The sequence below is a fragment of the Vicia villosa genome, linkage group LG2 (genome assembly GCF_029867415.1).
Source record: "Vicia villosa cultivar HV-30 ecotype Madison, WI linkage group LG2, Vvil1.0, whole genome shotgun sequence".
In the NCBI taxonomy this organism is placed as follows: domain Eukaryota; kingdom Viridiplantae; phylum Streptophyta; class Magnoliopsida; order Fabales; family Fabaceae; genus Vicia; species Vicia villosa.
The window spans coordinates 146,114,725-146,136,608 of NC_081181.1; the positions used below are offsets into that span (position 1 = coordinate 146,114,725).

General features: G+C 35.6%; 2 protein-coding genes across 3 annotated transcripts; one reads left to right on the forward strand and one right to left on the reverse strand.

Moving 5' to 3' along the window:
• Positions 1-8,343: 8,343 nt before the first annotated feature.
• Positions 8,344-10,412, forward strand: LOC131652346 (monooxygenase 3). 2 transcript variants are annotated; one of them, XM_058922188.1, is made up of 6 exons: positions 8,344-8,629; positions 8,710-8,856; positions 8,963-9,028; positions 9,162-9,324; positions 9,476-9,704; positions 9,783-10,412. In XM_058922188.1, exons 1-6 carry the CDS (start codon positions 8,445-8,447, stop codon positions 10,286-10,288), a joined length of 1,296 nt encoding a protein of 431 aa, XP_058778171.1. In that variant the 5' UTR covers positions 8,344-8,444; the 3' UTR covers positions 10,289-10,412. The 2 variants fall into 2 exon arrangements, with proteins under 2 accessions (XP_058778171.1, XP_058778172.1); XM_058922189.1 differs by lacking the exon at positions 8,344-8,629 and having other exon boundaries at positions 8,717-8,856; positions 8,955-9,028.
• Positions 10,413-18,037: 7,625 nt separating this feature from the next.
• Positions 18,038-19,907, reverse strand: LOC131652347 (phospholipase A1-Ibeta2, chloroplastic-like). Its single transcript, XM_058922190.1, has one exon. It carries the CDS (start codon positions 19,740-19,742, stop codon positions 18,084-18,086), a length of 1,659 nt encoding a protein of 552 aa, XP_058778173.1. The 5' UTR covers positions 19,743-19,907; the 3' UTR covers positions 18,038-18,083.
• Positions 19,908-21,884: the final 1,977 nt, after the last annotated feature.

Genomic DNA, 21,884 nt, shown 5'->3' on the forward strand with positions numbered 1-21,884 from the left:
ACTCTGTCTTTGTTTTTCCTTCTCTATCTCTTTGCATTCCTCATCAAGTTTTTTCTCTCTCTTGCTCAAACAAAGTTTTTTTTAAAAAATCCTAGATGCTCTAAGCCTGTTGAAGATCTATGACTCAAAGGCGGCAGATCTCTGCATATCTCGGGATGGCTCTCCTAATACCTCTCAAGAGGTTAAGAATGATATTCTTAACTTCTATGTTAAGGGAAAGCCCCGTTTGCAACAGCAGTTCTCTGTCTGTGAACTGTCCCTCTCTTCCTCTTTGGTCTCTGGGATCTCTCCTACAGTGGAGGTTCTAGTCTGGAAGACAAGAAGACCACCGGGATTCTTGATGGGTTGACACAGAGTGTGTCTTGCTAGGGTTTTGTTTTTAATTTTTGTAGTCATTTCCTCTTGGGATGACTTTTTATGTATTTGCTAGGAATGTTTCTCATCTTGTTAAACATAGGAACCTTTTGTAATATCTTTTGATTATCAATGAAAAGTTTCTTTGTTTTTACATTCCAGTAATTTTATTTGTCGTTTTATTCATCTGAATCTTTTGATGTATTCTTTTTGATGTTATGACAAAAAGGGGGAGAAAGATAAATGATAAATGATTTGATTAATCTATCAGTTGCTGGGTAAAGCTCCCACACATTTACTAACAAGAACTGCAAGTTCTATATGGTTTAAGTGTTTTGCAGGTATAAAGTAGTGAAGAGAATCTTCAAAGCAAACACAAGAAGCAAAACCATAAGAAGTGTTATTCTGTAAAAAGAATAAGCTCATGGAAACTGAAGCAAGCTGAGTGCTGTCAAGCTTCAGAAGCAAGAAAGAAGAATGAATCAGAAGCACTGATAATAGAATTTGATCCATATTTGTCTATTTGCTCTGACAAAATTCTATTTGCTCTGATAACATTATTTTAGCCTATATGGCTCTGATACATATCATGTGTTCTAATATACATTTTATGTTCTGACTCGTTCATGCTGACTTTTGTCGTTTAGTTTTTGTTCTGTAACATTTCAGGATGTAGAGATGCTCTGATGATGCTCTGGTACATTCAACAATGTTCTGATACAAATCTAGCATGAAGTGATGTTGGTAGAAATTCAAAGCTCTGAAGCTATCCGAGGGAAGCAGAAATCAGAAGCTGTGATTGTTCTAAAGATCCAGAAAACTCAAGTTCTGAAGCTGTCCTAAATGGAAGCAGAAATCAGAAGCTGTGAATGTTCTGAAGATCAAAGAAATTCAAGTTCTGAAGCTGTCCTAAATGGAAGCAGAAATCAGAAGCTGAGAATGTTCTGAAGATCAAAGAAATTCAAGTTCTGAAGCTGTCCTAGATGGAAGCAGGAATCAGAAGCTGTGAGTGTTCTAGGGATCTAAAGAAATTCTAGTTCTGAAGCTGTCCAATGGAAGCAGAAGTCAGAAGCTATGAATTCTCTAAAGACAGAAGCTTATGTGATCGTCTCTACCGAAATAATCAGGGAAGTCTTTTATTAAAGTTCTTCGAGTATTTATTTCAGGGGGAGATTATTTATCTCAGGGGGAGATTGTTAATCTCAGGGGGAGACATATTCATATGCTTATGCTATAGCTGTGTAATTTGTCTTTTGCCGTCTGCTCTTTCTGATCGCAAATTCATATCATTTATATATGTTTTTGTCATCATCAAAAAGGGGGAGATTGTTAGAACAAGATTTGTTCTGATCAATTATCTTAGTTTTGATGATAACAATAATATGAATTTTGCTTAAGATAATATGGTACTCTAATCCAATGCAATTTCCTTTTCATGAAATATATAAAGAGTATGCATAATTCAGCGCTCAGAAGCTTTGTCTCAAGGGTTCAGCATGCAACATCAGAACATGGTCTGGCAAGACATCAGAAGATGGTCGAAGCAGAATCAGAACATGGGTCTATGGAAGCATCAGAAGAACATGAGATCAGAAGCACTGAAGTTCTGATGGTATCACGCTCAGAAGCACTTCAAGGTCAGAAGATCAGAAGATGCTTTGCACCAAGCTGTTTGACTCTGATGATATTCAAACGTTGTATTCACAAACATCAGATCAGAAGAAAGTACAAGTGGCAAGCTACGCTGACTGACAAAAGGAACGTTAAAAGCTATTATAGGCAACGTCAGTAGACACAGCGTGAACAAGGCTCGAGGTAGTTGACAAAAGCGTATAACATTAAATGCGATGCTGTACGGAACACGCAAAGCATTAAATGCACTCAACGGTCATCTTCTCCAACGCCTATAAATATGAAGTTCTGATGAGAAGCAAGGTTAACGATTCTGCACAAAACAACTCATATTAACTTGCTGAAACTCTGTTCTATTCAAAGCTCAGAATCTTCATCTTCATCAAAGCTCACTACATTGCTGTTGTAATATATTAGTGAGATTAAGCTTAAACGTTAAGAGAAATATCACAGTTTGTGATTATAGCTTTTAAGAAGCAATTGTAATACTCTTAGAATTGATTACATTAAGTTGTAAGGAACTAGAGTGATCGTGTGGATCAGTATACTCTAGGAAGTCTTAGAGGTTATCTAAGCAGGTTGTAACTAGAGTGATCGTGTGGATCAGAAGACTCTAGAAAAGTCTTAGAGGGTATCTAAGCAGTTGTTCCTGGAGTGATCAGTGTGTGATCAGAAGACTCTGGAAGACTTAGTTGCTGACTAAGTGGAGAACCATTGTAATCCGTGCGATTAGTGGATTAAATCCTCAGTTGAGGTAAATCATCTCTGCGGGGGTGGACTGGAGTAGTTTAGTTAACAACGAACCAGGATAAAAATAACTGTGCAATTTATTTTTATCTGTCTAGTTTTTAAAGCTACACTTATTCAAACCCCCCCCCCCCCCTTTCTAAGTGTTTTTCTATCCTTCAACGGCAACACCAGAATCGCATTCTTCAGCTTCTCCGTTCAACAATGGCTTCGGCCCCAAGCTCTCAATCAAGCTTCAGGAGAACAATTTTCTTCTCTGGAATCAACAGGTCGAAGGGATCATCTTGTCACATAAACTTCATCAATTTGTGGTGAATCCTAAGATTCCACCGATGTTTGCCTCTGAAGATGACTGCATCGCTAACAAGATCTCCACTGTGTATGAATCTTGGATTGTTTAAGATCAAACTCTGTTCTCATGGCTGCTCTCCACTATCTCAGAATCTGTTCTTCCTTGGGTCTTATCTTGCAAGCACTCTCATCAGATCTGGGATCAAGTTCATAAGCATTTCAATGCCGTCATGAAGGCCAGAGTTCACCAACTGCGATCAGAACTGAAAACTACCAAGAAAGGCAATCGCTCAATATCTGAATACGTGCTTCAAATTAGGGCAATTGCTGATGCTCTTCTTTCTATTGGTGATCCCATTTCTGAAAGAGATCAAATCGATGCCATACTCCAAGGTCTTCCAGAGGAGTACAATCCTTTCGTGATGATGACATACGACAAAGAGGAATTATCTTCTATCTATGATATTGAAGCACTGCTTTACGTTCAAGAAGCGCAACTCGACAAATACCGTCAAGAACTCGCTCTTAATACAGCCACTGCAAATCTTGCACACACAGATACAAGTGCAAACACCAAGACCACCAGAGGTGGCTATCAGCAATCAAGAGGTCGTGGATTTGCTTCAAGAGGTCGTGGTCGTGCTCGAGCTCGTGGCAACTACATTCAAGGGAATCGTCCAACATGCCAACTCTGTGGGAAGTATGGTCATGCTGTGATCGACTGGTTGCACCGGTATGATGAACATTTTGAACCTGCCACCTTGAAGCACACTCAACACTCTACAGAGTCCAAAGAGCAACAGAACAATGATGCCACTACCTCAGCACAAGCAACTGCACTTCTAGCACATCAGGAGGACTTCAACATTCCTTCCAACCTTGAATCACAAGCGTGGTTCGCGGATTCAGGTGCATCTCATCACATTACCTCTAGAAATTCAAATATTACACACATAGCACCATATCGTGGCACTAACAAAGTCCTTATTGGTAATGGCCACGGGCTGTAAATTCAGTCCATAGGACAAGCTCACATTAAGTCTAAGACTGCACCACATTTTTCTCTTACCCTGAACAATATGCTTCATGTTCCTAGCATAACACGCAATTTACTTTCAGTGTCTAAATTTGCTAAAGACAACAGTGTCTTCTTTGAATTTCATTCTAACAGCTGCTTTGTTAAATCTCAGGCATCTAAGGAAGTACTCTTAGAAGGCTCCCTTGATGCTGGAGGACTATATTGCTTCCCCAATCTCACTCTGGAGTCATCTGTGCCACCTGCAGTAAACTCTGCATGTTTGTCTTCTAATCAGGTCAATCCTGCTTTAGATTCCATGTCAAATAAGTTTGCCCTATGGCACAATAGGTTGGGACATGCCAACTCTGCAGTAGTTAAAACTGTTCTTAAACTTTGTAATATTTCTTTGAGCAATAAAAACTATAATGATTTCTGCAATTCTTGTTGTTTAGGGAAGTCCCATAGAATATATGCTCCCTTAACTTCTACTGTGTACTGTGCTCCTTTTGAATTGATTCATACTGATTTGTGGGGACCCTCCCCCAATCCATCTAGTCAAGGTTTTTCTTACTATATTGCCTTTGTTGATGTGTATACAAAATATACCTGGATTTATTTTCTAAAACAAAAATCTGACTCTCTTAGCATCTTTAAACAATTCCTTACATCTGTCAAAACTCAATTTCACACCACCATTAAAGCTATCCAATCTGACTTTGGTGGTGAATTTAGGCCCTTCACCACTTATCTCAATGAGTTAGGCATCACCCATAGACTCACATGCCCACACACCTCCCATCAAAATGGGACTGTTGAAAGAAAACATAGGAACATAGTAGAAATGGGTTTAACCTTACTTGCCCATGCTCAGCTTCCTATGGAATACTGGGGTCATGCATTCACTGCAGCAGTACACCTCATCAATAGACTTCCCACTCATACTCTTCCTAAGTTCATCTCTCCCTTCCAAGCCCTGTTTCATAAAGTTCCTGACTATTCCAATCTCAGAACTTTTGGTTGCTCTTGCTTCCCTCACTTAAGACCATACAATAAAAACAAACTTCAGTTTAGAAGTGCAGAGTGTGTCTATCTTGGTATTTCTCCACAACACAAGGGCTATAAGTGTCTTAGCAGAAAGGGTAGAATTTATATTTCCAAAGATGTTATCTTCAATGAAAAAGTCTTCCCTTACAAAACTTTAGTAGCTGATCAGTCAACATCAAAACAGCCTGGCCCACCTAAGTCTCTACCTTTATTAATACCAAGTACATCTATCTCTCCTATCATTGACCAATCTTTATCCAATGGTCACAATGCTGCATCTACCACCCCAGCTACTATTAATGAGGCAGAACCCTCAGTTACTACTAATGCTCCTCATTCTGAACATCAAAATGAGTCCCTACCCTTGGATAACACAACCTCTGATCACACTCCTTCTCCCATTCAATCTGTCTCCCATAACAATATTGAACAGAGTCACACTAGTGCCTCTTCTATGGGATCTGATCATTCCATTCCAGCTTCTGTCTCTGATACTTCCTCCCCACCTCCCATGGTCACTAATTCACATTCCATGCTTACTAGAGGTAAAACAGGTAGTCTCAAACCCAAGACTTTCCTTGCTCATTGTGAACCAGTCACCCTCAAGCAAGCTCTAGCTCAACAATCTTGGGTTGAGGCTATGCAGCAAGAGTTCAATGCCCTGCTAGCAAAGAATACTTGGACACTCACTACTCTACCTCCCCATAGGAAAGCCATAGGCTGCAAATGGGTGTTCAGACTCAAAGAAAATTCTGATGGCACAATTAACAAACATAAAGCCAGATTGGTAGCCAAAGGCTTCAACCAACAATATGGCTTTGACTTCCATGAGACTTTCAGCCCTGTTGTCAAACCAGCCACCATCAAAGTTATTCTGACTCTTGCACTAACCTACAAATGGGATATACAACAGATAGACATCAATAATGCTTTTCTAAATGGAGCTCTACAGGAAGAGATCTATATGCAGCAGCCACCAGGTTTTGAACACACTAACAAGACACTAGTGTGCAAATTAAACAGAGCCCTTTATGGCCTAAAGCAGGCACCCAGGTCCTGGTATGAAAAGTTACATAAAACTCTCGTTCTTTTTGGTTTTGTTGCAAGCAATTGTGACCACTCATTGTTCATTTACACTCATCAAGGAGTGACCTTATATGTCTTAGTATATGTGGATGACATTCTAGTTACAGGGTCCTCACCTCATCTGATCACCAAACTAATCAACCAGCTCCATGATCAGTTTGCCCTAAAGAAACTGGGTAAACTTGAGTACTTCCTAGGTCTGGAGGTGCACTATCAAAGCAATGGCTCTCTCCTATTAACTCAGACTAAGTACATCAGGGATCTGCTATCTAGAGTCAACATGGATACAGCTAATGGAGTATCAACACCCATGCTCAGTCACTGCAAGCCTAGCAAATTTGGTACAGATCCCATGGAAGAACCAGCTATGTACAGATCCACTGTAGGTGCCTTGCAATATGTCACTCTCACACGACCAGATATTGCATACTCTGCTAACAAAGCTTGTCAGTTTATGGCCTCCCCGATGCAAAGTCATTGGAGCATTGTGAAGAGAATTCTCAGATATTTAAGTGGTTCTGCCAAGATGGGTCTACTACTATGTCCTGCAACTCCAAATCAACCTCTTTCTCTTAGAGCCTACAGTGACTCTGACTGGGCCAATGATCCAGATGATGGAAGGTCCACCTCAGGCACTTGCATCTTCATTGGCCCCAATCTTATATCATGGAGCTCAAAGAAACAATCTTTGGTTGCAAAATCCAGTGCCGAAGCAGAGTACAGGGCATTGGCACATACCACTTCAGAAGTTTTATGGTTAGAATCTCTCCTAACTGAACTGAAAATCAAATTTTTCTCCCCTACTCTACTCTGTGATAATATTAGTGCTGTCCTTCTCTCCCACAATCCAATACTTCATGCACGCACCAAACATGTAGAACTGGATCTACATTTTGTCAGAGAAAAAGTCATGGCCAATAAGCTAAAGAACCAACATGTTCCTGCCACGACTCAGATAGCTGACATAATGACCAAACCTCTTCCTACTGCTGCCTTTCAACAACTCAGATCAAGCTCAAAGTGGTGCTGCTGCCCCCACCTTGATCTTGAGGGGGAGTATTAGATATAAGCTAGCTTCACTTTATATTTAGGCTTTAATATTTTCCAGATGTCAGTTTGTAATAGGTCCTTGATTTATTCTGTTAGGCAGTTAGCTATTGGTTAAATCTGTTAGGCTTGGTCCAATAGCAATAAGGATATATAAACCTTATCTGCACTTGTTAGCAGTGTGGTGAAGATTACACAAAGTGTAATTCTTGAATGTAAAAGATGAATGCTGAGCATTCTTTGAATCAATAAAGCAAACAGGTTGAATGCAAAGCATTCTACAATTCTAACATTTAAGGAAAAAAAACTTACGTGGCTAACTCTTTGTTTGTTTTCTTTCGGGTAGCCTGCCATTTTTCTAGTTTTCCTCTCAAGGTCCTAAGTTCAAATCCTGCTAGGTGCTATCAATCCTTGCGTGGGTCAATCCATACAAAACTTTGTTCTGGCTTTAAACGGCCCCCGATAGTGGACGGTGGGATTGGTCCCTCTTAGATTAGTCGGTCGCAAGGCCGGATACCAAGATTTAAAAATAAAAAAAAAATTGGAATAAGATTTACTTTTTCCAATAAGATTTTATAACAAGAAAACTCACTTGTAGATATCTATTTGAGATCTATAAAATATGTTGGAGTTTGTTGACAATAAGATCATATTCATATTTTAATTCTTTAAAATGTATGATGTTAATCTTTTTTATTTAATTAACGATAAAAAATTCTGAAATCATAGCTAAATTCGTCATTAATTAAATAAAAATGACTAACATAGTAAGTTATAAAAGGTAATAAAACAAATATGATACTTTTTTAAATTAAAGGACTAAAATAAACCCTGAAATTAATATGAAAAAAAAAAGATATTAAACCAAAATTATATAGGTTAACATTTATTTTAGATAAAAATTATAATTAAACTTTCAAAAAATTGAGTAGAATATATTGTCAAAAAATATCAGAGAGATGAAATTATGAAATTGTGAGATTAAAATTATGATAACAAAATTGAGTGTAAAATTAAAAGCAAAGAGATGAAATCATAAAAGAAAATTTGAGTAACATCTTAAATATCAAAATTTATAAGTTAAAGAAGCTCTTTCAGCCACTAGTTTATATGGTTATATGGCCCAAAACTGAACACAACACACAATCTCTCCATTCCACCACTCAACCGTTAGATACATACTGGCACTGCTACCTACCGAACACAAACTGAATTCAACATATCCATGGCTACAACAACCTCGTCTTTTATGTTTCATAAACTTCCTACCTCGTCACCTTGTCGTACCAGAATTGGATCCTCGAGAAGTTCCAAATTCATCAAAGCTCAATCCTCTGATGTCCGAAAAGAACACGTTGTCATTGTGGGTGGTGGGATCGCAGGTCTTGCAACTGCTCTATCCCTTCACAGGTTTCAATTCTAGCTCCTCAATCTCTCTTCTTTATTTATCCACCATCATCAATCACTCTGAATCATGATGGTTTTAACAGGCTTGGTGTTCGGTCTCTGGTGCTGGAACAGTCAGAGTCACTTCGAACTGGCGGAACTTCACTCACTCTTTTCAAGAATGGGTGGAGTGTACTTGATTCAATTGGAGTAGCTGATAATCTCAGAACTCAATATTTAGAAATTCAAGGGTTCGTTAATTCATTGTTTGTTTATTTGATCACTTTTATCACTTGCATTGTTGCTAAATGCATATATCAGCTGAGCTTGAGCTGGTTCATAAATTCAGCTTTACAGGATGGTGGTGAAGTCTGAGGAAGGAAGAGAACTGCGCTCCTTCAATTTCAAACAAGAGGATGAAAGGTATATAATAATATTGTATACATGAATATTGAAAATGTGTATGTTGTCACAACAATGTCCGATACTAAGACGATACCGACAAATGTTTTGATGTTTTGTTGTTGGTTGAATATTTATGACTATTGTTGTGCAGCCAAGAGGTGCGTGCTGTGGAAAGGAGGGTACTTTTGGAAACCTTGGCCTCTCAGCTACCTCCGAATACCATTCAATATTCGTCGCGGTTAGTCAAGATTGAAGCAAGTTCAAATGGAGACACCTTGTTGGAATTCATAGATGGGTCTAAACTACTTGCACAGGTCAGTATTGTGATGTATAATGTGTTTGGTGTTGAAATTATGACTTTGAAAACATAGTGCACTATGCACAAGAGGATCTTACAAACTTAATGGTCAATTCTAAAGTTCTGGTTCTGAAAAATGTTAACAAAATAATTCCATATCTAAACAGATTGTAATAGGGTGTGATGGAATTCGATCACCCATAGCTAAGTGGATGGGATTTTCTGAGCCAAAGTTCGTTGGTCATTGTGCTTTCCGTGGACTTGCCTCATACTCGGATGGACAATCTTTTGAACCACGGGTGAATTACATCTACGGAAAAGGGTTGCGTGCAGGATATGTTCCTGTTTCTCCAACCAAAGTGTATTGGTTCATCTGTTTCAACAGTTCATCTCCAGGTTCTTACTAGTAACTCCATAAATTGTTCAAACTACTTAGTTATTGTTCATATGAGAAATAGTTAAGTTCAATTGCAGGTCCTAAAATAACTGATCCAATGGTGCTAAAGAAGCAAGCTAAAGAACTAGTAGAAAACTGGCCTCAGGAGTTATTAAACATTATGGATTCTACCCCAGATGACACCATAATAAGAACTCCGTTAGTGGATCGATGGCTTTGGCCAGCGATAAGTCCACCTGTTTCTGCAGGTAGAGTTGTCCTTGTTGGAGACGCTTGGCATCCAATGACACCTAATCTCGGGCAAGGAGCTTGTTGTGCACTCGAGGATGCAGTGGTTCTTGCTAAAAAGCTTGCACAAGCCATCAACTCTGACGATACATCCGTCGAAGAAGCTTTTAAATCATACGGCAGCGAAAGATGGCCGCGCGTATTTCCACTAACCATACGAGCAAACCTTGTGGGTTCTGCTTTGCAGTGGGATAACCCGGTCGTGTGTTCCGTAAGGAACAATATTGTCATACCGAAGCTAGTAAGGCTTGGTCCTTTGCTAGAACACACAAATTTTACTAGTGAGAGTCTATAAAGATGAAAATCAAGACTCGCACATCAATATATAAACTCTATTAGTCCGTTAAGTCAGCTTAGTTGGTAGCTGTATCAGATATATAAACTCTATTCAATCAATGTAAAGAGAAATATTATGTTCATTATGTTACAGCATTTAAGCACTTAAAACATATATCAGAAAACATAGAAGCAAATCTATTGATAAAGTTTCTAACAAGATTCCATTACAGCTATATAGTAGAACATGATTTGAAAGGAGATAATTGAGAACCTTTATGATGGAAGTTAGTTGTTATGAGGGGAAGAGAAGAACCAGAGGACGATGGCACAGAGAAGGACGAGAAGAGGAATAAGATGAACTGCGTTCTGGGCTGATCTGATACGAGAGAGTTCCTTCCGTGAAACGTGGGAGAGAGGATCGTATGTTGGTAGGTGGTGGTGTTGTTGGTGATGTTCTGTCTCCATGTTGTCCAAATTCCTTCAAACTTTGTGTTAGCTGGATATTTCTTTTCTTTTCACTTGGACTTTTTGTACCTTGCGCCGACGTTACTTGTTAATGCGACAAGAGGAATGCTTTTGCTCTGGAAAACACCTTTCTACCCCTAGGTAATGAGATGTCATGTGTCTATTGTAGGGTATTAGATGTTAAAAAAAATTATTACGTTGATTAAAAGCTGTTTTCAGTACAGATTAAATTTTGTTGGCTTCTTTTCGGTTATGTTACAACTATTATCTGTTTTTTCTTTACCTTTTTTTTTTTAAAAGATCTGATTTTCAATTGAATTTTGTCTAATCAATTACATTGTCAAATTTATCATGATATTCACTAAGAGCTCGTTTGACCCAACTTTTAATCTACTTTTTTTTCTCTTTATAAAGAGATGGAGAGCCAAATACATTTTTCATAAAGCTCTTATGAAAAAAAGTAGCTTTTTTTTAAAGACAAAAAATTGAATAAAAGGAGCTTGTAAAAAAGGCGTTCAAACCAACTTTTTCGGAGTTTAAAACATGTGGTCGCGGTTCGAATCCTACCGAAAGCACTTTTCTTTAAATAAATGGCGCTAATTTAATAGACGGAAATTTTTCAATTTTTTATACGGTTCATAACATCTAGAGTTATGTTTTATTTATTCTTTTTTTCTTCTTGGGTTTACATCATCATTTTTGTAGATACTATTATTGTCCAATTTTTTATTCGTTTTATATATTATATATTATTTTATTGTATAATAATTTTCAATAATAATATTATGAATTTCTTCTACTATACACTAACTTATAGATGTTAATATAACAATTAAATAATACGCATTATATATATATATATATATATATATATATATATATATATATATATATATATATATATATATATATATATATATATATATACACGAAACAATTTTTAAATTAAAATTAACTTTTAAAAAATAATCATAACCAAACAACTTTAACTTTATTTTAAAAGCTCTTATTTTTAACTTTAACTTTAAAGTAACTTTTAAGACTTAAAAAAGTTGGGTCAAACGAGCTCTAAGTAATCTACTTGTATTTAAATTCTAAAAGTATCAAAAACACACACTTTCTTTCTCTTTCTCTTTTCTTTCTCAGATTCGTTCTCTTTTATCTCCTTTTTTTTTCTTTTCACATTTTTCTTCTCTATCTCATTCTTATCTTCATCTTCTTTTATAACTTTTATAAATTAATTTATTTTCTATAATGTAAATATTTGATTTTATTTTCCTAAATACTCCATTGTTCACATATAATAACATAATCCTCATGAGAAGAAGAAAAAAAAAAGGAGAAGAAGCTTTTTGAATTAAAATACAAATAGTAGTCTTATAAGTAGAAACAATGTGTTTTAATTTACTTGATTTCCTAACATTAAAAATGCCTATGAATTATTTTTCTTATTGATTCAAATCTTTTCCAAAGTAAAAGAGGTTTCTGTTTATTTCATTTTATACCATATTTCGAAATTAAAACTCTATCACCTTAGATTTTTCAAGGCTTGATTTGCATTGACTCAGTGCACTAGTTTTAGAAAAATTTTGAAGATCACTTTGTTGGACTTGAGACTTCACACATAAGATGGAGGAGTGAATTGTGTAGTTTGAAAAAACATGATTTTGAAAACTTTTAAAGATTAAAATCGGTGACTAAAAAACATATATCTAAATCTAAGTAGATTGAAAAATATTTTTATCTAAGCATCAGAAAATAAATATTAAACTAAAGTGCGGAAATTAAAGAGTTTAAAAGAAAAAGAAAAACACCGAGAATTATAGAGGTTCAGTCAAATCTAAAGGACATACTTCTCTCCCCAAGAACTAATCTTGAGACTTTCAATTAAGTGCTTGAGAGCTTTTAGTAGGTGAAGCTCACAAACTCCCTTATACAAGGAAATGGCGGTTGTCCTACAACCACGATAATACAAGACGAATGATATGATCGTATGTGTCTTCTCCATTGAAATGTTGAGACTTAAATGGCTAAGCTTTCTTCCCAATTGTAGATTGAAGTGGTGAGACTTCTCTCCACAAAATATTTGAGTTCAATTGGTTTAACAGGAAAATCAATAACCTCTTGTGATTTTAATAGGCTGGTCACCTAACATATGGTTTTATACAAGCTAAACATGAACCTAATGGTAAGATCATCAATATTGAAGAACTTCATCCTCTGAATGAACAAGGATTTATAATATCCTTAAGGGAAGTTCAACCATAAAAACGTTCTTCAACCTAACTAAATATCAGGAACTGATCACACAATCCCCAACTAAAGCTTTTAGTTGGTTTAACTTCCAACCACACATTTTTATTCCTAAATGGTTTGTGATCATCCAAGATGCATAAACAACATTCTTGAAGAACTTATACAATGCTACCCATCCATAATTACAAAGACACCTTACTCACAAGGATCTTTCCTCACAAAAGCATTTGGATGTAAGAACTAGTGAGAGAAAGTGAAAAACAAAAATTTAGAGTGTGTGTGTGTGTGTGTGTGTGTTAATACACAAATCGAGTTCTGGATTAAATGAAATGAGAAATGAGACATTTATTTATAGGCTTCAAATTCTCTAAAAGAGGAAACCTCATTAAATGAAAGTTGACTGTTACTAATAGATTAGATCAATCGATTAGACATTTAAAGGCACGTCTATGATTTCCAAATTAGGAAAGAATTGATATATAGCCGTTGCTAATCGATTGAGTGCATTCAAACATCCTTAAACTTAAAAATGTATCTATCTAATCAATTGACATAATAGATTAGATCAAGTAAAAAAATATTTTCCGACTTTTTGAATGTTTCAATCTCTTTTTATGCAACTTCTATATATCTTTTTTAAATCATTTCTTTTCCAAGGACATTTTAAAAAAAAAACTTTAATTTGTGTGTGTTCTTATATCCATCTACTTTTATAAATAAAGACTTTTGCGTTTATAAAAGTTTCACTCACTTACTAAATTGTGATAACTTCTCTAAGCCATTGTCTGATGCATTCACTGTGTTGACACTTTGCTTGAGATATCTTAAAGCTTTTCATAATCACTTTTTTTTGCCTTTGTCTGAATATTTTATCAAACCTATGGCTTGCATATTTAACCATTTAAGGGCATTGGTTGACTTTCACAATGGTTGCGTCTTTACTATATTAAGTATCATCTATTATTATTTTTTACAGTTGACATCATGTTGCATATTTATGATGTTGAATATCTCATTATGTTCTTCACAGTTATCATCATGTTGATGTTATCTTTTATTACAGTTCTTTACAATTGTCATCATCAAAACAAACTTTTAGTCAATGCATAACAATTAATCAAGTATAGGTATGAGCATAAATGTAATATAATTATAAGGCTAATGTAGTAACATGTCATAATGCATAGAGGATATTTGGCAAGACTATCATAGAAAATATCATGAAATAAAATCATAAAGCATGTATATGTCACAAAGAGTATCTCAACCTAATTCCTATATGTGAGGCAAGTTTTCCTATGGCTTTCATATAAGCAAGAAGACATATGAGGCACAACTATCATGGTGTATAATTCGTCATACTAGTGACATCATAATTGATCTTTTTCTAAAGTGTTCACCAAAAAGGTTCCTCAGATATATTTTTAGGCATCTCATAATATGGGATAATAGCATGGGTATCATGGTATTAGGCTATATTATTTTGCATACAAGACGGTGATAAATATTGAACAGTTTGTGCACAAACAAGTAGGAAGCCATGTATATCAAGGATTCGTGTGAAACAAGAAGTATGTGTTTGGTAATGGATGTCTGATAGTAAGTTTCTCTATAAAAAAAATTCCTAAATACAAATAAGCACAAACACAGGGGGTTTATTTACATCCTTAGCTGACATTTCTTTGTTAAACAAGGGGCATTTGGCAACTGATTCATCTGTTAAGGGTCATGATATATAAACACCTTTAACTGAGGAACTTTCCCCTAGATGAGGAACTCACCACCCTTTCTTAAAAACTCCTTCAACTGATGGACTCGCCTCTAGTTGAGGGACTCTCCTAGTGAGCACGGTCACCCTTGACTAGAGAAATCATTGATACGGCGAGGGGCTTCTTCAAGTAAAAAGGAGTTTAAAAACAGTTCACCCTTAGAAAAGCCCTTGTGCTTGAGAAAATATGTAGTGTTATATTTTGTGGAGGTTCTAAACCAGGGCTTCCTCGCCAAGGAATAGTATCGCCCATGTGATAACTCAGAGACACGCCCAGAGGCATCCCTAATGCGTGAGTCAAGAAAGAAGGAGTCATCATTATCTTTTGAAATATAGGTTGTCTATAACAATCCCTGATAGGAAGGGAGTAGTTGACGTCACTAAATGTGACTTAAACCTTAGATCCTAGAAGTCTCTATAAATACATCTCCTTTCAAGAGGATAGGGGATAAAACCTAAGTAATACACATTCTTTACACCCAAAAGAGCACAACGCTCACTAAGGTCTTAACTCTTAACACCATAATAACCATAACCATATGCTTACTCCCAAGTATCACCGACCATCAGCAGAACCTTTCACCTTACGTGAGTATGACTCCTAAACTACCACAAAACACCATCGTCCGGGGTTTCTCGTCGTCGTGGGAAAGTCATAACCATCATATCGTGTTATAAACCTAATAAAGCCTCTGAGTCTCCCTACCCTTGTAGGGGGAACATGCACACAAGTAATTTTTGACCAGTATAGTGACACCCACTATTGAGACTCTCATAAAACTAACTTGGGTCACACCCTCTTTTATCACCATCACCCTCCCTATTATTACCCTTCACTCTATCTTTATTTAACCTAATTCATCATTTTACCTTTAATTTCATAAATGTTTTCTTTCATGAATATGTTTTTCCATATTTTCATAATATCGAGTTAAATTTCCATACTCATTCTAATGACATTGTTGATTCTATAGTTTTATGATGATCTTACTCCACATATCACTTAATATATACATTCAAATCCATCCACTGCTGCTTACGTGCATATAACTCAACTTTCACCATCCATTGATCATTTGCATAATTCCAATAATTACATAAAATCATAACAAATTTAAGTTAACCTACACAATCTTGGTGCAAGGAAGTCCACAAGATATTTAAACGATTATCGGCCTATTTCAAAATCCTTAACAAATTATGTTTAATTTGTATCCCTTTTCTAACTTTTTTATCTTATAGCAAAATATCTACATCACATTCGACATTCATATCATCTTCCTTTTCTAACTTTTTACTATGATGTGGTTTGTTCCAATATCATCTTCCTTTCGTGGAGATGGTTGTCTTTTGGTTATTCTAAGTTTAGTGCCATTTACTATGAATGGTTTAAACTTCCTTTATCCTGTTCAAACGCTATTTAGCGTCTTTTTGTAAGAGTTGCACCCCTAGTGCGAGCTTTATAATCAATTGCTTATTAAAAAAAAACATTCGACATTCATATCTACTATCACATTTAGTTTTGAACCAAGTCTATTTAATCAAGTTTGTAAATTCCTTCATTGGAGCAAGGTCGCGTCTAAAGAAAAGGCCTTGCAAAACAATTACACATGGTCCATCATGAATCTTCCCCAAGATAAAAAAAAAAAACTCATTGGATGTAAATGAGTATTCAAAATCAAATACCATGCCAATGATAGTATAGAGAGACACAAAGTAGGGTTAGTGGTTAAGTGTTATATCCAACTTATAAGTATTGATTTCCTTGAAAATCAATCTCACATTGATAAATTAACTACTATAAGGCTCATTTTAGTTGTTTCTTCTTCTTCTTCTTCTTCTAGTAACCGGCATTTACACCTATTAGATGTTTATAATGTCTTTCTACATGTTTGATTTAAAATATAAGTTCTATATCGCTTTACCTTTTGGTATAAGTTCAACCAAATCAAACAAAGCTTGCAATCTAACAAACAATGATTCTTCCAATTATCGTAGACTTTACTTTCATAAAAAATTAAAAAATTGTCTCTGATTATTCTCTATTTACAAAAAAATTGGAAACTCATTCATTGCTGGAAATGATCTGACATAGATAACACGATTGTTAGGATCCTAGCTCTTTAGCATTTGAAAATCAAGGACCTCTTCCATATCAACTTTAAGATCAAATACCTCGACCATTTGAAGTATTTTTTGGGCTTATAGATTTCAAGATTAGCTAAAGGAATACATGTATGTCAACACAAGTACACCATGAATATCCTCTCTGATACATGACTATTAGAATCCAAACCTTTTGCCACTCCTATGCAAATGAGTGACAAATGAACTAATTCTACAAGAGCTCGTGTAACTAATCCATAATCATACAAGCGACTTATTGGGAGACTGATATACCTAACCAACACAAGATCCGACTTAGCTTATGTAGTTCAACAACTAAGTCAGTTTATGCATCAACCAACTAAAGACCACCATGATGCTGCAACCAAGGTTCTCCGCTACCACAAATCCTGTCTAACTCTTGGATTGCTATTCCCATTAGATTCACACATCTGATGACAAGCTTTTCGAGGCTCTGATTGGGCAACTTCCCCCAACACTAGGTGTTCCGTCAGTGGCTGGCTACTGCATTTTCTCGACAATTGTCTGATTTCTTAGAAGTCCAAGAAACAACCAACTGTTTGCAAATCATCTTTTAAAGGTCGAATATAGGGTCATGGCTACCACTGTCTCTAAACTGCAATACCTCACATAGCATTTACATGATTTTCAGAAAATGTAAGATGATGTCATTTATTTGTATTCTTCTCATTTAGATAGATCTTTTCATTCATTTTGAGAAATATAAGATGATGTCAACTCAGTAAAATCTTATAATTTAGCCGCCAATTTTAAACGAAACAATTTTATAGTAATTTGATAGATTCAACTTATTAAGAATTTGAATAGAAAATGACAGCTTGAAGCTTTTTAGGAAATGCATTTCCTCCTCAAAAATCTCTCATGTTGCTGACATATATGAAATAGTCCACACCCTTCATTTCTATTTTCAATATTTAAAGTCTCACCTAATATTTTTCTATGGCCCAGTAGTTAACTATACTCTTTTCATTGAAGAAAATCTAGTCCTAATAGAAAAATAGTAATGGAAGTTAGAGGGTCATTTTTCAAATCAAATATTCATGGTATTATTCTATAACCCATCCGAAATGAAAAGTAACTAAGATATTGATCAAATTTTGTATAAAAACAAAAGCTAGTAAAAGACAATTATAAATGCAAAATTGTTTATGTTCAACTTTGAGTTTCATTTCATTCATGAAGATGAAGGACTAGGACAACAAGTAGACATAGACATAGATCCCTGTCTACTAAGATTAACAGACAATCTTTCTATGGATACCTGTCTACTAAGATTAACAGACAACCCTTTTGCCTTACTAGTATACAATTTCTTAACATTAGCACTTTGATCTTGCATTAATCTAGCTAAACTCCTCTTAGCATTAGCTCTAAACGGACAATTAGATGCCATATACCCATCCACCAAATGCAAATAAGCTTCCAAATCATGACAACAAGCTATATCAGCATCAGGCTTCAAATACGGCGACATCCTTGTATTAACACGTAATTCCGTTCCAACGTGCGAATATCCTAAAGGAGTGTTCTCTTCCAACATATCAACCATTCCACTAACAACCTTTGAGTTCTTGATTTTCTCTTCCAGCTCGTCGCTTAAGAATATTCCTGGCACCCTTGTGATCACGTCTTGTGTGTTTACTATTCTGAGAACTTTCACGTTTTTGCTTTTGAGGTGTTCTCCGAAGGCCTTGTTGCCCACACGAGGCCCGCCGAATGAGAAAACTGCCACGGGCGGGACTTCAGGCCCGCACGTGCTGATCTCATCGGCTACTAATAATGCCAGTGTCGCGCCAAGGCTGTGTCCGGTTACTGTAATGCTTAATTCTTCACCTTTGTAGAGTTCGATAAGACGTTTTATTTCTTCAACTACTGATTCTGATAGGCTTTCAACATGGGCTCCTTTTGTTTTGTATAAGCTCATAAACCCGCATTCGACTTTCGGCTTTGTCTGGGCTTGGGTTTGGATTTTGTTATCATTTGTTAAGTTAACTAATTGGGCTCTCATGTTTTCGGCCCATTCGAGACAAGTGGAAGTACCGCGGAGAGAGATCACGATGTCTCGTCTTCCCATTCTCGCGATCTCTCTCCTATCGTCGCAGACTGCGACGAATCCGACCCAGCTTGATCGCTGGGTCATCCATCCGAGATCTGGAGCGACTTCGTCCAGCCATTTAGGTAACCCGATGGATGACGTGGCGTAGAGACTTTTGGTAACTTTGTAGGATCTTTCCGGTAAGGTGACGTGGCGAGGCTGAGGTGGTTCGGTGGATGACATGGCGGGATCGGAGTGAAAAGCTTGATAGGCGGCTTGGACTAGATCCCCGTATCGAACGACTTCTCGGCGGAGATTGTCGTCGAGGGGATCTAGCATACCTTTCCAGTCGTTGCTGCCGTGGTATTGTTTCCAGTTGGCGGCGATGATGTTTCTGGGGGAATATTCGGCGGTTTTGGAGAGGAGGCGCTGGAGACGTTTTAGGTGGCGTGGAGAGATTTCTTCAGCTGCTTTGATTTCTGGCCATAGTTTTGCTAGGTTGAGACCTTGGAGGAAGTTTTTTCCTTTTTTGTTGTTTGAGTCGGTTTTCTGAATGGGTTGTATTTGAATCTGTTGTTGTTGTTGGGTGGTTGATTGTAATGGGTTTTGGGTTTGGAGAAAGTTATCAAGATTGGAGAGATGTAACCTAGATGGGTTGCTGTTGTTATTAGTTTGATGAGAAGAAAAAGAGGAAGATTGTTGTTTGACGGAAGAAGAGTGGCATCTGAAACTGGGGCATCTTAATGCTTGAAATTTAGTAAGGTTATGAGCGGGTACGTTGGAGGTGAATTGCATCATGGTGAAGAAGAGAGAGTTTATTGAGGAAAGATGTTAAGAGATGAAGACAGCGTCAATAAGAAAAAGATGATGATGATGATTCAGTTGTTGTAATGAATATTTTCAAGTTGTGCTGTTCTTGAATGGATCAAGTCCTTATTATGGGTATTTAAAGAGGCGGTTGCTATGTGGGTCTACATTTTGAAGTTTGTGTATAAAATAATTGTCAACAAAAAAACGCATAATAAATAAATATCATAGAGTATTAATTTATTATCGTACTAGTACTGACTAAGGGTATCCGCGGTTTAATATAAGATAAAATAAGTATCCGCGGTTTGCATAAGGTTGATTTTATACTTTTTTAAAAAAATAAATAAGATTGTCTCTTTTAGTGGAATTTATGATGATAATTAGACATATTACACAAGAATTTGTTTTATTATAGGAAAAGCGCTAATTACAACTCTATAATATTATTTTTTTAAATGAATAAATATTTTAAAAAATAAGAATGAAACATCTTAAAATAAGAAAGACTTAGACTTGTTTGAATGGATTTTGATTTTCAACTTTTAAAAATTATTTTTGAAATAAATTTAAAAATATAATTTAAAAAAATAGTAAAAGAAAATATATTTCATAATCTTACTTTTAAAATGTGTTTTGAAACTATAAATTTGTTGTTTTAAAATTGTTTCAAACACTTTTTTTTCTCTTTTCAATTTCTAAAACTGTTAAATAAAGAACAATTTTCAAAAATAATTTTGTAAGATTATTATGTCATCAAACAAATTTTATAATTTTAAAAATTTTAAAAACTAAAAAGCAATTTTATAAAATTAAACTAAAAAACCTTTAATATATTTCAGATATAGTATTAGTAAACTTTTTGAGAAAATTCATTCCATGGTAAGAATATATGGCCTGAACATGTGCTTATAAGTGGAGACAATCCTTACCCTACTAACCAATTTTGTAGGGTTGAGTTAGGTCCAACCATATTTCTTAACATAGTATTAGAGCTTCGTTTAAGATTCGGTGGATCAACTATTATGGTTTCCGCTATCGGGTCACCCACCATTTATTTTCACGCTCCAGTTGTCTAGTCCTTGGCGTGAGGGGGTGCGTTGAGAGTCTCACATCGGATAATATATGGTCTGAACATGTGCTTATAAGTGGGGGCAATCCTCACCCTACTAGCCGGTATTGTAAAGATGAGTTAGGCCCAACCATATTTCTTAACATGGTATCAAGAGTCTAGTTTAAGATCCGGTGGAGCACCTATTATGATTTTCGCAGGACAATCCTCATCCTACCAACCGATTTTATAGGGGTCGAGTTATGCTCAACCACATTTATTAACATCCCCCTAAATATTAGATTTATTAGATAGCTGATCAGAAATTGGAGAGTGATTCAATAATAAATTAAATTTAATTACTAATATAAACAAAAGTTATTAATTTTTAAACTAATTAACGCTTTTACTATATTATTGATTTAATGCAAAAATATTTAATGTTAGTAGTTGATTTATCAATATAATTAAAAATGTTATAACAAATTTTATTTTGATTGTACATAAAATCAAAAAAATTTATTGTATTGAAATAAATTTTTTTAATCAATGAAATTAATTATTAATGCTTATAATTATACGCGAAGGAAGTGTGTAAAAAAATATATACGAAGACAATTTTCCATATTTTAAATATTTATTATGTTGAGAATAATATTCATACACTGTCAGTGTAAAGTTATTTTACACATTCAACCAATAAGAAATCAACAAAATGCCATCTCATTAAAAGTTTTTTAAAATAAAAGTGGGGTGTATGTGAATTTTGTTATTAAACTCTTCATGAATACGTGCATGTTTGGTTTGGCTTTTGAAAAGGGCAAAAGCAATTCTAGAGGTGAAGAATCAATTCTGGATAATTTTAAGATGTTTGGTTTGACAAAAGTAGAATTGATTCTGTCTCTAGAATTGATTCTACTTGAAGCTAGAATTTGTAGCTTCTGCCTCCAGAATTGATTCTGGATGATTTTTACACTGTAATTTATTATTCAACTCACTTTTACAAAAATGTATCCAAACATAAATTAATTCTGCTAAACTCAATTCTGCTAGAATCAATTCTACCAAACTCAATTCTACTA